Source organism: Tenrec ecaudatus, chromosome 2 (genome assembly GCF_050624435.1).
Source record: "Tenrec ecaudatus isolate mTenEca1 chromosome 2, mTenEca1.hap1, whole genome shotgun sequence".
Taxonomy (NCBI): domain Eukaryota; kingdom Metazoa; phylum Chordata; class Mammalia; order Afrosoricida; family Tenrecidae; genus Tenrec; species Tenrec ecaudatus.
This window is the reverse complement of record NC_134531.1, coordinates 148,546,694-148,560,343: the sequence shown is the minus strand read 5'-3', so window position 1 is coordinate 148,560,343 and position 13,650 is coordinate 148,546,694. Positions and strand designations below refer to the sequence as shown.

At 53.6% G+C, this 13,650-nt stretch overlaps 1 protein-coding gene across 1 annotated transcript in view; it reads left to right on the top strand.

Moving 5' to 3' along the window:
* The first annotated feature begins 3,257 nt into the window (after nucleotides 1-3,257).
* The window catches only part of PCDH12 (protocadherin 12), a 14,859-nt gene continuing 4,466 nt past the window's right edge, over nucleotides 3,258-13,650 (top strand). The window contains exons 1-3 of the mRNA XM_075542699.1: nucleotides 3,258-6,140; nucleotides 8,781-8,881; nucleotides 11,589-11,740. Coding sequence (XP_075398814.1) covers nucleotides 3,258-6,140; nucleotides 8,781-8,881; nucleotides 11,589-11,740 — 3,136 coding nt within the window. The remainder of the gene's footprint in view (nucleotides 6,141-8,780; nucleotides 8,882-11,588; nucleotides 11,741-13,650) is intronic.

The window sequence follows — 13,650 nt, the reverse complement described above, 5'->3', positions numbered from 1 at the left end:
CATACCCATACAGAGGTCTCATTGGGTATATCTGGATCAACAGGCCAGACTGCAGCCCTTCACTCATAATCCTCTCAAATTGACACCAGATGATGTAACTACCACACACATCTTCCTGCCCTGCCTGATCACCATCCTCTGGCCAACTCCTCCCGGTCCTTTAGGATGCACAGAGGAACCCAGGAGAAACCTTTCCCAGCCCTGTCCTGAAACCAGAGCCACTCCACTGGGCTACCTGTTCCAGTTTGCCCTCCTCCTCTTTGGACTGTAAGTCCTTCGGGGGTCGCTTTGTCTCCTTCACCACCTAGCGAATAGTGGGCTGAAGGAGGCCATCGCCTGTCACTGGAGGGGAAACAACTCCTCTGGGTCTCTAAGCTCCAGTGCCGCTTCGCAGCCAGGGAGCAGAGAGAGGCCTGGGAATGAACTTCTTCAGCCAAGGAGGCAAAGAAAAGAGTAGAGGGAGCAGGAGGCAAAACTCTCCTCACTGGGAACAAGCCCTGGAAAACAATGAGCAGAGAACGAATAGTCCCACGGAACGAGTGCTTTCTCTGTACCGGCCCAGATGGTGTATCATCTCATTGACCCTTGACCTTGACCACTGACCATCGCGAGGTGGGTGCCATCAGTCCCACTCTACAGAAAAAGAAACAGAGGCTCAGGTTCAGGAATGTGTGCAGTATCTCCAGAGCTACACCAAGGAAACGGTCCAGGGATTCTTGCCCGTGCCTATCGTTCACAGGCTCACGTGAGACGAAGGAAACCTGAGATACGGTGTGGAAGAACACGGCTGTGCAGCTCTACAGACCCAGCTGGTCCTTAGGCCCAGGGCCAATGGCCGCAGGTCTCCATGCCAACAGGCCCTGACAAGTGGGGCACCTCTACCCTGAGGGTCTGAGGGAAACACCTGGTCCTTCCACATCACCTCAAATGCTTTCCGGACCTCTTGAGTCACCCTCCAGGTGGGGTGAAGGCAGGGGGAATGTTGGGGCTCCACCCAGCAGACTGAGGAGGAGAAGCCACCACCTCAGTTCTGAGAATAATGAGAGGAAGAGAAGGGAAGGGAAGACCCAGACACAGGGAGAGGAAGGTGTGGGTGAGGGAAACAGGAGCTTCTCTGGGGTGGGGGCCGGGCCCCCAGCGGGAGGCTGGGGGTTCCCCTACAATGGCTAAGGCTGGCTCCAGCCCAGAGAACAATAGACCTAGACTGAGAGGATGGGGAAGCAGGAAGGAGTGGGGAGGGAAAACACCTTCAGATCACAGAGTCTTCTGAAGCCAAGGCTATGGGCACCCCACGGGGTTAGTGGGAGCAGGTACTGTGGCAGATTAGTTTGTGCTTACTTACTAATCTGTAGTGAGCCATTTCACATTTTTACTGCATGAAAGAGTCAAAATAAAACATGTGAAATATGGAAAAAGATTTTTTGAAACTGATACCAATTGTGGTAGCAATTGTACCATTCTACTTGATGTGATTGAAATATGGAATGATGATATATAAACTAAAGAAAAAAAATTTTAATGTGAAACACTTCACTACAGATTGGTAAGTAAGCACACGTAAGCCTGTGCTTACCTTGCTTACTGGGTAGTCTTTCCCTGTCCAGATTGTAAACTTTAAAAGGAGCTCTGATTCTGCGGGAAAATGTGGTGGGGGTGGGAGAGACAGATGCCAGCCATGCCTAGAAGCAGGATCTTTGATGTGGTGAAAACATGTGAAATTGTTCACTAAAGATGCATAAGTAAACACTAGTAAGTCAGTGCTTACCTTGCTTATTGAGAGCTCTGACACTGCCTAGGGGCAGCGCAAGAATTGAGGGCAGCCACAAAGTGGGGCATGGCACCCAGATTCAGCACCCACCAGGATAATAACGCCCGTGCCTCTGGGAAGGCCCCTTCACGGGAGCCCCGGTGGCAGTGTGGGTAACGCAGTAGACTCTACCCACAAGGTCAGCAGCTCAAACCCACCTGCTCTCTAAGAGAAAGAAAACACTTTCTGTTCCTGTAGAGTTAGTCTCAGGAACCCATAGGGGCAATTCTGTTCTGAGTCCAAATCCACTTGATGGCTGGACGACCCTTCAGACATCACTTCATTCGATCCTTAGGACCTCAAGCTGAGACCCCTCCTCACTCCGTAGGTGAGGTTCAGGAGGCCCGGGGAAGCTCAGTGACCTGGCCCAGATGGCTCCGCTGGCAAATTTCAGCCTTCGTGGTTTGCACCCCGACAGTTTAGCTTTGACATCCACTCTCTGGACCACAGCGGCTTCCCAGGCCCAGAAAGCCAGAATGACTCACTGTCATTCGGACTCACGGTGACCCTCTGGGGCAGAGGCGGACTGCTATCGGAGATTTCCCAGGCCGTCAGTCGCTATGAGAACAGACAGCCTTATCTTTCTCCCTCGGAGCAGCGGGTGTTTGCGAACGGCTGACCTGATGAGCCGCCCATGGGTGCACCACCGTGTCACCGGGGCTCCTGCAGGGAGACCAGCGCTTCCCAGTGCAACCAAAGGGAGGCGTGGAGTCAGAGTCAAGAACAAGAGATATAGACAAGTGCGGGGACGGAAAGGAAAGAGGGCATCCTTGATGACGTCATGAGAAAGAGCCTGGGATAGGAAGGCGTGAGAACAGGAAGAGAGGCGGGAACTTGCCCCAGACCGAGCTCAGGTTCTCTGCTGCGCTGGGTCACACAGGCGTCCTTCCCTGTCCCTGAGCGGCCACCACGCCGCGAGGCCCCGCACCTTCCCATCCAGCCCGCCCGGGAGCCGGCCCGCGCGCATCTCGCATGGTCCTCCACTGCAGGCCTCTGCTTCACAGGACGTGCCCTTTCGTTAATTGACATTGCAACTCGCAGCCCTCCCTTTTCCTGTAGGTGGGGTTTCCATAGGAAAAAGCTGCTTCTCTGTTTCCCCAGCCTGGCAACTGTTTGGAAGTCAGCGCGCCCGCATCCTGCTCTGCTGGCTCAAGTCCCCTCTGGACCGGCTCGTGTCCATCACTTATTGGGATTGACCTGCGAGCGCCTGGCAAGGTTTACTTCATCCGCGCCTGGACCTCTCGGATCCCTTCAGATGAAGATGCCCTTGCCTGGGAATCCCGCTCGCTCCGTCATGCTCTAGCTTTGGGCCGGCTGGTGGGTTTCAGAGCAGAGCAGAACCAAGAGCACCCAGCCACCCAGGGAACGCTGGCCGGCCGCTGTGTCTCTGAAGGATCCAGTCTCTGAGGTTTCTGGCGGTTTGTGAGTCTACCCACCGATGGCGGTAAGCATGACCCAACTTCTGCCGCTTCTGCTGGGGCTTTGGGGGCCAGGTGGCTATTTGTTTCTTTCAGGGGATTGTCAGGGAGTGGCCACTCTCACTGTGACCTACCAAGTGTCCGAGGAAGTGCCACGTGGGACGGTGATAGGGAAGCTGGCCCAGGATCTGGGCCGGGTGAAGCAGCGGAAGGACTGCATAGGGGGTCCCTTCCGGGTCTTGCATCCGCCTCGGGTGCTCAACGTTGAGGTGATCGCGGAGGACGGCATGCTCAGGACAACGGGGCGGCTGGACCGTGAGCAGCTCTGCCCACAGCAGGACCCCTGCCTGGCTTCCTTTGACCTGATTGCCCTCAGGCATTCCGCCCTGATCCATGTCGAGATCCAGGTGCTGGACATCAATGACCATCAGCCCCGGTTCCCCAAGGACAAGCAGGAGCTAGAAATCTCTGAGAGTGCCTCTCTGGACACCCGGATCCCCCTGGACAGGGCCGTTGACCCAGACACAGGCCCCAACACGCTGCACTTGTACACTCTGTCTCCCAGCGAGCACTTTGCCCTGAATATCATCGTGGGGCCCGATGAGACCAAGTATGCTGAGCTCGTGGTCATCAAGGAGCTGGACCGAGAAATCCACTCGGTTTTTGACCTGGTCCTAACTGCCTATGACAACGGGGACCCCCCCAAATCGGGCACCTGCTTGATCAAGGTCAATGTCCTAGACTCCAATGACAACAGCCCTGTGTTTGCTGAGAGCTTGGTGGCACTAGAAATCCAAGAAGACACTCTCCCTGGTACCCTCCTCATCAACCTGACTGCCACGGACCCTGACCTAGGCCCCAACGGGGAGGTGGAGTTTTCCCTGGGCAAGCACATGCCTACAGAGGTGCTGCAAACCTTCAGTATCGAGGCCAAGACGGGCCGACTCGTTCTGCGTCGACCACTTGATTACGAGGAGAAGCCTGTCTACGAGGTGGATGTCCAGGCGAAAGACCTGGGGCCCAATCCCATCCCATCCCACTGCAAAGTTCTCATCAAAGTTCTGGACATCAATGACAATGCCCCGAGCATCCACATCACGTGGGCCTCCGAGGCACCACTGGTGTCCGAAGCTCTCCCCAAAGACAGCCTGGTCGCTCTCATCACAGCAAACGACTTGGACTCGGGAAACAACGGCTTGGTCCACTGTTGGCTCAGTCAAGAGCTAGACCACTTCAGGCTGAACAGGACCAATGGCAATACCTATATGCTGCTAACGGATGCCGCGCTGGACAGAGAGCAGTGGCCGGATTATAATCTCACTCTGTTGGCCCAAGACCAAGGATCCCAGGCCTTGTCTGACAAGAAGCAACTCAGCATTCGGATCAGCGACGTCAATGATAATGCCCCTGTGTTTGAGAAGAACATGTATGAGGTCTCCACTCGAGAAAACAACCTGCCCTCTCTTCACCTCATCACTGTCCAGGCTCGTGATGGAGACTCGGGCAGCAATGGGAAAATCTCGTACCGCATCCAGGACTCCCCGGTTTCTCATTTGGTAGCTATTGATGCCGACACAGGAGAAGTCACTGCTCAGAGGTCTCTGGACTATGAACAGATGACCAGCATTGAGTTCCAAGTGGTAGCAGAGGACAGGGGGCAACCGCAGCTTGCATCTAGTGCCTCCGTGTGGGTAAACCTCCTGGATGTCAACGACAACATCCCAGAAGTGATTCGGCCTGTGCTGAGCAATGGCAAAGCCAGTCTCTCAGTTCTCGTGAACGCCTCCACAGGCCACCTTCTGGTGCCCATTGAGACCCCCAGTGGCTTGGATCCAAGAGGTGCTGGTATGCTACCCGTGGCCCCCCGCACCTCTCCGCCATTCTTCCTGGTGACCATTGTGGCAAGAGATGCAGATTCGGGAGCCAACGGAGAGCTGCGCTACAGCATTCGGCGCGGTAACAATCGGTACCTCTTCGTCCTCAGCCCCGACCTGGGGCAGCTGTTCATTAATGTGACTGATGCCAGCAGCCTCGTTGGTAGTGAGTGGGAGCTGGAGATAGAGGTGGAGGACCGGGGCAGCCCCCCCTTGCAGACCCAAGTCCTGTTGAAGGTCATGTTTGTCACCAGTGTGGATCACCTGAGAGACTTTGCCCCTGATCAAGGGGCCCTGAGCCCCGTGGTCCTGACAGTGATTTGCCTGGCGGTACTGCTGGCTATCTTTGGGTTGATCTTGGCTCTGGTTATGTCCATCCGTCGGACAGAGAAGAAGGACAGCCAGGCCTACAACTGTCGGGAGGCTGAGTCCACCTACCGCCACCAGCCCAAGAGGCCCCAGAAACACATTCAGAAGACTGACATCCACCTGGTGCCTGTGCTCAGGGGCCAGGTGGAAGAGCCTTGTGAAGTTGGACAGCCCCACAAAGACCCAAGTAAGGAAGCAAATGCAGGCGAAGGCTGGGACCCCTGCCTGCAGGCCCCATTTCACCTCACTCCAACCCTGTATAGGACCCTGCGTAACCGGGGCAACCTGGGAGCCCTGGATGAGAACCAGGAGGTGCTGCAGGACTCCGTCCACCTCCTTTTCAACCACCCCCGGCAAAGGAATGCCTCCCGGGAGAACCTGAATCTTCTTGAGCCCCACCCTGTGGCGGGACAGCCACGCTCAAGGCCGCTGAAGGTTGCAGGCAGCCCTATGGGTACGCTACCCAGAGACCAGGGCATTGGAGAAGCCCCACAGAGCCCCACAGCCTCCTCAGCAACTCTGCGGCGGAAGCGAGGTCTCCACGCCAAAGTGGCCCCTGAGAAGGAGTCTGGCCCCCGTCAGATCCTGCGGAGCCTGGTCCGTCTGTCCGTGGCTGCCTTCGCCGAGCGGAACCCTATGGAGGACCTCACCGTGGATTCGCCTCCTGTCCAGGTATGTCAGGTGTGGGCAGTCCCTTCCTGTTCACCTGTGGACCACCAACAGTGGCATCCGATGCCCCTATGGCTCTCATATCCCTGATACCCATCCCTTTGTGGTTCACGGTGGGGCAGTGGTGGAGAGCACAGCTCTGGGACCAGGAGCGCTCACACCCTTGTGATCTTGAGCAAATCACTCACTACCTCTGAGTCCCAACTTGGTCACCCATAAGATGGGCATGACCATGTCAAACTTTCCCTGCGTTCACCTCCCAGGGAGGTGCAAGGTTAACTGGCTGATGGATGGCAACATGTCGAGTGACCCAGAATTTCCTACACATAAATGGGAACTCTCTTTTCCTGGGTGGTGCCTGATCTTGAACCCACAGCCGCTCCTCTGGGCCTCCGTATAGTTTTCACTGTGCCAGATTGGCTGCCCAAAGCAAGCACATTTCTGTTTAGTCAAGCCATCAGCGTCAGTCTTGGCAGAGCAAGGACATGGGTTCCTTGCCCCCTTCCTTCCCCAGGAATCCCTCTGGAAGGAGTCCACCTGCTCTCATCTGTGGCTCATCCTGGGCTCCATGCAGCCCCTGAGGTTGCCAGGAGCCATCACTCATTCATTCATTCATTCATTCATTTATTCTATACTGATTGGAGAAGTCTTTTATGGCAAACGCTTTGCTGATAGCTGTGAATAGACAGCTGAGAAAGGCACTGTGGTTGGTCCCACTGGAGCAATAGGCAAGAAGGCGCCCTTTTGGAAGCAACTTAAGGGAAAGAGGAGACATGCCTGGTTCATATGTGATGTGCTGCACAGTGTCACAGGGCACGGAATTTAATGATAAGGGTTGCCATCCGTTTTCATATCTGCAAAATGGGTGTAATAACATCTCTTCCCTTTTATTAAAGTTGAGGATTAAATGAGCTTGTTTGTCACCTTGATAAGTTAAAAAGTGCCTGTTTGGGGATCTACTGATACTGTCTCTCGCTTTGGCTTATTTCACCCTCTCCCTGTTACAGGACTTGATTTTCTTTATTATTCCCTGACTTACTGCTGAGGAGACTGAGGCTCAGAGAGCTCCTCATTCTTCAAGGGCACACATGGGGCCTGGGGAAGCGGCAGGCTTAGGACTGGAAGCCCGGTCTGGGTCCAGAGTCTGGGCTCTGTGGAGTGACCCTGCATGGCAGTGTCTGGTCATCTGAGGCTGTGCGCACACCAGAGTCACGGGCTTCTAGACCTGAGCCAGGAACTCAGGAGTTGAACTTAGCTTGGAGGTGGGCAATGAGGCCCTGACTTTCCCAAGTCACAGTGAGACCCCACTCACGGGCCCCCTCTTCTTTCACTCGCCTCTACGGTCGCCACTTTCTACCTTGAGCTGCCCAGAGGGGCGCAGTGGGCATCCCCGGGGTGGAGTGGAACAAACCCAGGGCTCAGAGACAGAGAGTTCTTGCAGGTGTAAAGAACTTCCAAATCCTTCACCTCTACAGAGCATCGTTCACTTTTTCAAACTGTCTAATTAATCCCCACAACCCTGTGAAGAAGTATGGGCAAGGATGTCGAGTCCCACACCTTAGAGAAGAGGAAATTGAGGTCTGCGGAGGCCCAGACCCCGCCTGACATTATACAACACACGAGAAGTGGTGGAACGAGAATATGGCCTCACAAGCCTTGGCCTGTTGCCTTCTCCCTCACAGGCCCCGCCGCAGGGCTTGATCATGACATCCCACCCACCCCCAGCCCATCCTCCAGCCTTCCTGAACCACTGCCATGACTTCCGGCCTTTTCGGCCTCTCAGCCGGTCCACTTGCACAGCCTGCTGCCGGAAACCCACTCTTCAACCCTGCCTAGGCCCTCACCGCCTCTCCTGTGGAAACTTTAGGTCTCAACACACCTATGTGACCCATAGTATAATTTCTGTAGGCCTTTGTGAAAGGAAAGGAGCATCATCTCCCTGATACCCTCTTTTGTCTCCCCTTCAAATCAGGTTAGGGCTCACATCTGTTCCCACAGGGCCCCACCTTCCCCTACCACCAGGGCAACCCCCTTAGTCACCCCTCTCCCTGCCCTCCCCAGACTCTGTGAGCTCCGAGGGCAGTGAATGGGTCCGGTTCTCCTTCTTATTCCCGTACCAAGCCCAGGGGCCGACCCAGACAAGCCCTTACTAAAAACTTGTAGAAAGAAAGGATGAATAAACAAATACTTAAATAACACAATTTTTCCTTTTCCACAACACAGTGCTACATCTGGTCCACAAAAACTGGCTGAATAGGAATTTCACTGAAGGGAGAAAAGAGCTGTTTGTTTAAGATAATCTTTATCAGTGTAAGAATGAATTTATGGTCAGGAAATGCCTTCTTTACCCCCATCCTACAGATTGCACCAGAAGCAGGTCACTTGAGGTACGGAAGGGGCAGGGAGGAGAGGCTCCATCCTCTCCCTCAAGCACCCGACTCCTGGGGTGACACAGCAAAGGGGGGAGCCTGCCCGCACAGGTCCCCGTCTGCAACACCCGGCACCATCCCCCCTGACCCCGCAAGCATCTGCAGCCCAAGGAAAGACTATAAAAAGAAAGCACCGGCATTGAGGGAAACATCCGGCGAGGAAGTGTGCTGGGTCGGAATTGTGTGGAGTCAACAGATTTTTCCTGTCTTGTAGCAAATTTCCCAGCTGCTGTCCTTGCTGCATCAGGGCCAATTCCAGCCCAAACCAAACCACCGGGGAAATAAGTATCCGTCCAAGCCCGCTGGTGGCGGCAGGTAAGCAGCACGGAGTCCCGAATTCTCTGGGTCCCCCACCGGCCTGGCTCTCCCCCTGTGAGAACACCTGCCCCAGACACACTGCTCCCCGGGGAGCAAGCGGCAGACAGCACCCCTCCCCCGTCCCCAGGACTTGGTCCTGGTTTACTGTATTTATGGTACTTACAGGACACAGTGTCACTAAGGAAATGACTTCACCCGAGGCTCTCACTATCCATCCCTGGGTGACAGAGGTGCTGGGCCAGCAGCTTTAAACCTGTAACTTTTGACTTTCTCTCTCTTGACCCTTAAGCTTACTATGAAGGCCCTTGGCCAAGGTCACAGAAGTGGCCCTGTGGTAAATCCTAGATTAGAAGAGACCTCACAAGGACATGTTACAGATGGAGACACTAAGGCTCTGAGAGTTTGGTCCAACTCTTTGTAAGCTTGAGCAAGTCAGATAGTCTCTTAGGGCCTCAGTTTCCTCATCGGCAAGCAAAGGTCCCAACACTTCCCTTGTAGAGGAGTAGAAAGGAGCCGATGATCAATGGATCCTATACTCAGTCCACCGGCTGCACACTATTGGTGCTAGGGCAGGGGTTCTCAACCTTCCTGATGCGCGACTCTTTCAGACAGTTCCTCATGTTGTGGTGACCCCCCCCCAACCATAACATTATTTTTGTTGCTACTTCATAACTGTAATTTTGCTACTGTTATGAATCGGACGACCCTTTCATAGGGGTCGCGACCCACAGGTTGAGAACCGTTGTGCTAGAGCAATGCTAAATCCTTGCCTCTTAAAGTGACCTTCCTCAAGGTTACACAGCATGGGAGATGACAGAGCACAGGACTCGTGGTCCAGTGCTCTTGTCTACTGAATGTATGGAATGTATTGTGTTTACAACTTGGAACTGGGTTTTTCACAAAGACAGTGAGAGTTCGTGCAGAATAGGGGTGAGTCACACCTTCAGGGTCACATGGCCTGGATTTGAATTTGTGCTCTGTCACTCAATCCATGGCAATCTTGGGCAAACTGCATAATCCTGATGAGCCTCCGTTTCCTCGTTTATAAAATGGGGTGATAACACAAGAATCCCTTCGCGGTGGGACAGGCTGGTATGAGAAGGTGACGCACCCTTCTCAAGCACAGAGCCCAGCGCGGAGAAGCTGCCCGATCAATAGTGCTGGTGCTGCTGCTGCGGGTGGTCAAGCGGACTTCGAGTCATCTGACCCCATACAACAGAGCATACCGAGTCACAGGCTTGCCAAGGCTGCAAGTCTGGCTGTCCTGGAGCTGCCACCTGATGGTGAGCCATCGATTATGTCACTGTCACACAGAGGCCCTTCCGCCAACAGCACTTAACCCACGGCCTGTGTGAGCCAATTTTGACTCAGAGCCACCCTACAGATAGGAAGCTTTGCAGCTCTTTCCGGGAGCAGACAGCCTCATCTTTCTCCCGAGGAACGACTGATGGATTTGAACTGCCAATCTAGCAGTTAGCAGTCCAACTCTTACCTGACATCCCCACCAGGACTCTTTGGCTGTTATTGGTGCTCAACTCACCACCTTCCTCCTGGTTCCTTCACAGCAGCAAAAAAGGCCAAGAGGATCCCAGGCGTTAAAGCCCTTCAGGGAGCCTTCCTCTCTAACAGGGGCTAGGGGCAGGTCTGTGCTCTCAGATCAAGACCGCCCTGCTGGCCTCTCCCAAGAGACAGGGCGCATTCATGCGGAAGAACCCTGGCGGCACGGTCAGGATAAGCATTGGACTGATCAACACGAGGTCAGAGGTTCAAAACCCAGCCGCTACTCCTCAGCAGAATGAGGAAGAGCCAGAATCACCCCGAGGGTGGTGGACTGGGAAAGAGCTGTGGTCTTCATGGGAGCAGATCACTGGCCTTCCATGGTACTCCTGGGAGAGTTTGAACCTCCAACCCTTAGATTAGTAGTAAAGTGCAAGCCACGTGCTTAGAGGGCAGTCCTACTCGAGAAAGCATGGGGTCGCCATGAGTTGAAATCAGCTCGATGGCAAAAGGTGGTTTTGGAGTTGGAGGGTTTTGTGGGGAAGGGCAGAGGGTGCCAGCAGGACCCTGGACTGTGGTATGTCTGAGAAGTTTCCAGTTGCCTCACCACAGTGCTCTCTGCCATAGACCGGCTCTTCTGCCCTGGAGTGACCGCAGGCAGGGAGCAGGGAACATTTAGTCCTCCATTCCACATGGTACACATACTCCCCTGTGGACCAGCCACTGAGAGTCGGGACGAGAGAGACAAAACTCCGGGCCCTCACTGAGCTCACAGTTTGGTGGGGGGACGAGAGAGGACTCTGTGTCCTGGATGCATATACATCCTATCAATGCATTCATAAAGGCTGCCATGGTTGCATGCTGATGAGGTGCCGGGCACCCTGCTAAGCCCTTTTAAAACCACCTCTAGTTTTACCCTCAGCCCCAGAGGAGGCTGTTACTGATTAGCCCCATTGTACAGATGAGGAGGCTGAGATTCAGGGTAAGAAGCCGGGCTGAAATTACATGTCCAGGTTAGTCTGACTCTGAAGGCTGGGGGATGTGTACACACATACACACATGCACGCACGCACGCACACACCTCCACTTTGCTACAGGAGCTTGGTTTGGGTGTGAAAAGCATCGATGAATGAATGAATGAATGAATAGGATGCATGACTCAATGCATGCATTTTCTCACTAGGGGGCTGGGTGGCTTCCTTTGCAGGAGTGGGGTGCCAGATACAGATGGTCCCGGTGCCAGCGTGGGTGGCCAGGCAGGACTGGACCAGGAGGACGGGCTCTTGGACTCTGAAGAAGACCTCTCTGTGAAGCAGCTACTAGAAGAAGAGCTGTCCAGCCTGCTGGACCCCCACACAGGTAGGGGCCACTCCAGGGCCGCCACTCCTGCCTTCAAAATCCTCACACTCTGGGCTTCAGAGTTCTACTCCCACCCCCACCCCCTACAGGGAAACTTGACTGCTCTTTTGTTGGGGGTGGGGATGAGGGCCATAGGCAACTGTTTACTTCCCCTTGAGCCTCAAAAGGTATTCATTTGTTTAAAGACCCAGTTGGACTTTATTCATTTAAAAAGTCATTGTAAGGTGAACAATACCTAAGCTCCTCTCTGATGCTCAGCATGGGCAGCACCTTGCATTGTGAGACTCCAACAATCCTCTGATGTTGGGAGAAAGTAGCCACCAGGCCTGCCTGGCATCTTGGTGGCTGCTTGCTGTCGAGTCCAATTCCAAGCCACCCTATCCAAACCAAACTCTCTGCCATCAAGTCGATGCCAACCTATAGCAACTGAGACTGTAACTCTTTATGGGGAGTAGAAAGCCCCATCTTTCTCCCAATGAGCATCTGGTGGTTTTGAACTGCTGCCCTTGTGGACCACAGCCCTATGTGTAACCACTATGCCACCAGGGCTCGGAGCAACCCTGGAGGACGGGGAAAAACTGCCCCACGGGCTCCCAAGGCTGTACTCTTCACAGGAGCAGATCGCCAGGTCTTTTCTCCCTGGGAGCTACTGCTGGTTTCAAACCATCGACCTTGAACTTAGTAGCTGAGCTGCTTAACCATCCTTCCACCAGGACTTCTCAGCTGGTGTCAAAAAGTCAAAATCAAACTTACTGCCATCGAGTGGATTCCGATTCATAGCAGCTCTGTAGGACAGAGTAGAACTTCCCTTGTGGGTTTCTGAGACTGTAAGTCTTTATGGGGGTGGAAAACGTCATCTTTCTCCCACAGAGCTGCTGGTGGTTTTGAACTGTCCGCCTCAGGATAGCAACTCAATGAGTCACATTGTAACGCCAGGACTCCTCACCTGGCTTAGGAGTCCCTTTACCGCTTAAACCGCTCATTTGCATCTCTTTGGTGTGTGTTTGATTTTCCTTTCATCCTGGGGATGAAGTCAACTCTTTAATGTGTTACTACTTCTAATTGAAGCAAATGATTCCCCTCCACCTCACCCCCCAAATGAAACCATTAGTTTTGACATAAATACATAATCAGAACTTTAATTCAAGGATCCCCCATGCTCCGGACATCGGTCTGCCTTCGTCAGATAGCATAGCTCACCGGACACCTCAGACCATCCTTACGCTGTGGTTTTTCGGTTTCCATAGCTAACGATTTCTTTCTCCTGTGGCCATCTCCTGTCAGCTCCATGTGACTGCAAACATGCACAAGGCAGTGCAGGGATTTCCCTTTCCTGGGTTTTTTTTTAAGTAGCTAAAGTTACTGAGCACTTCCTATGTGCTAGTCCCTGTTCTCAGTGCCTCGGGAAAGATGTATGAGTGGGTGCTATTCCTATGTTCTACTTATAAAGGAAAAAACCAAGAGCCACGGTGGTTCCACAAGGTCTCAGGTCATGCCGACTGCAGATATTCACACAGGTGCAGTGCACGGCTCTACTAAGAGCTGAGCTGCCCACTGTAGGAGCCCTGGCCACGAGTACCTATTTAAATGTATATTGTAATTAGTTACAATTTAATTAAGTGGTGCGTCCTGCAGTCACACTAGCCACATCTCAAGGGCTCCGTAACCAACCTGCGGCTGCCAGTGGCCACCACTTTGCATTCGTACGAAGTGTTTTAAGACATTGTGGTCTAGAACCACACACGGAGCCGCCCAGGACAGCAGCCACTGACCACGTGTGGCTGCTGACATCTGAAGAATGTCCACAACCAATTTCGAGAGGTACTGGAAATTAACACACACTTCAAAGTCCGCAGTGGAGGGAAAGAATGTAAACACCTCTCACTCGCCATTGTAAAAGTAGTAATCAC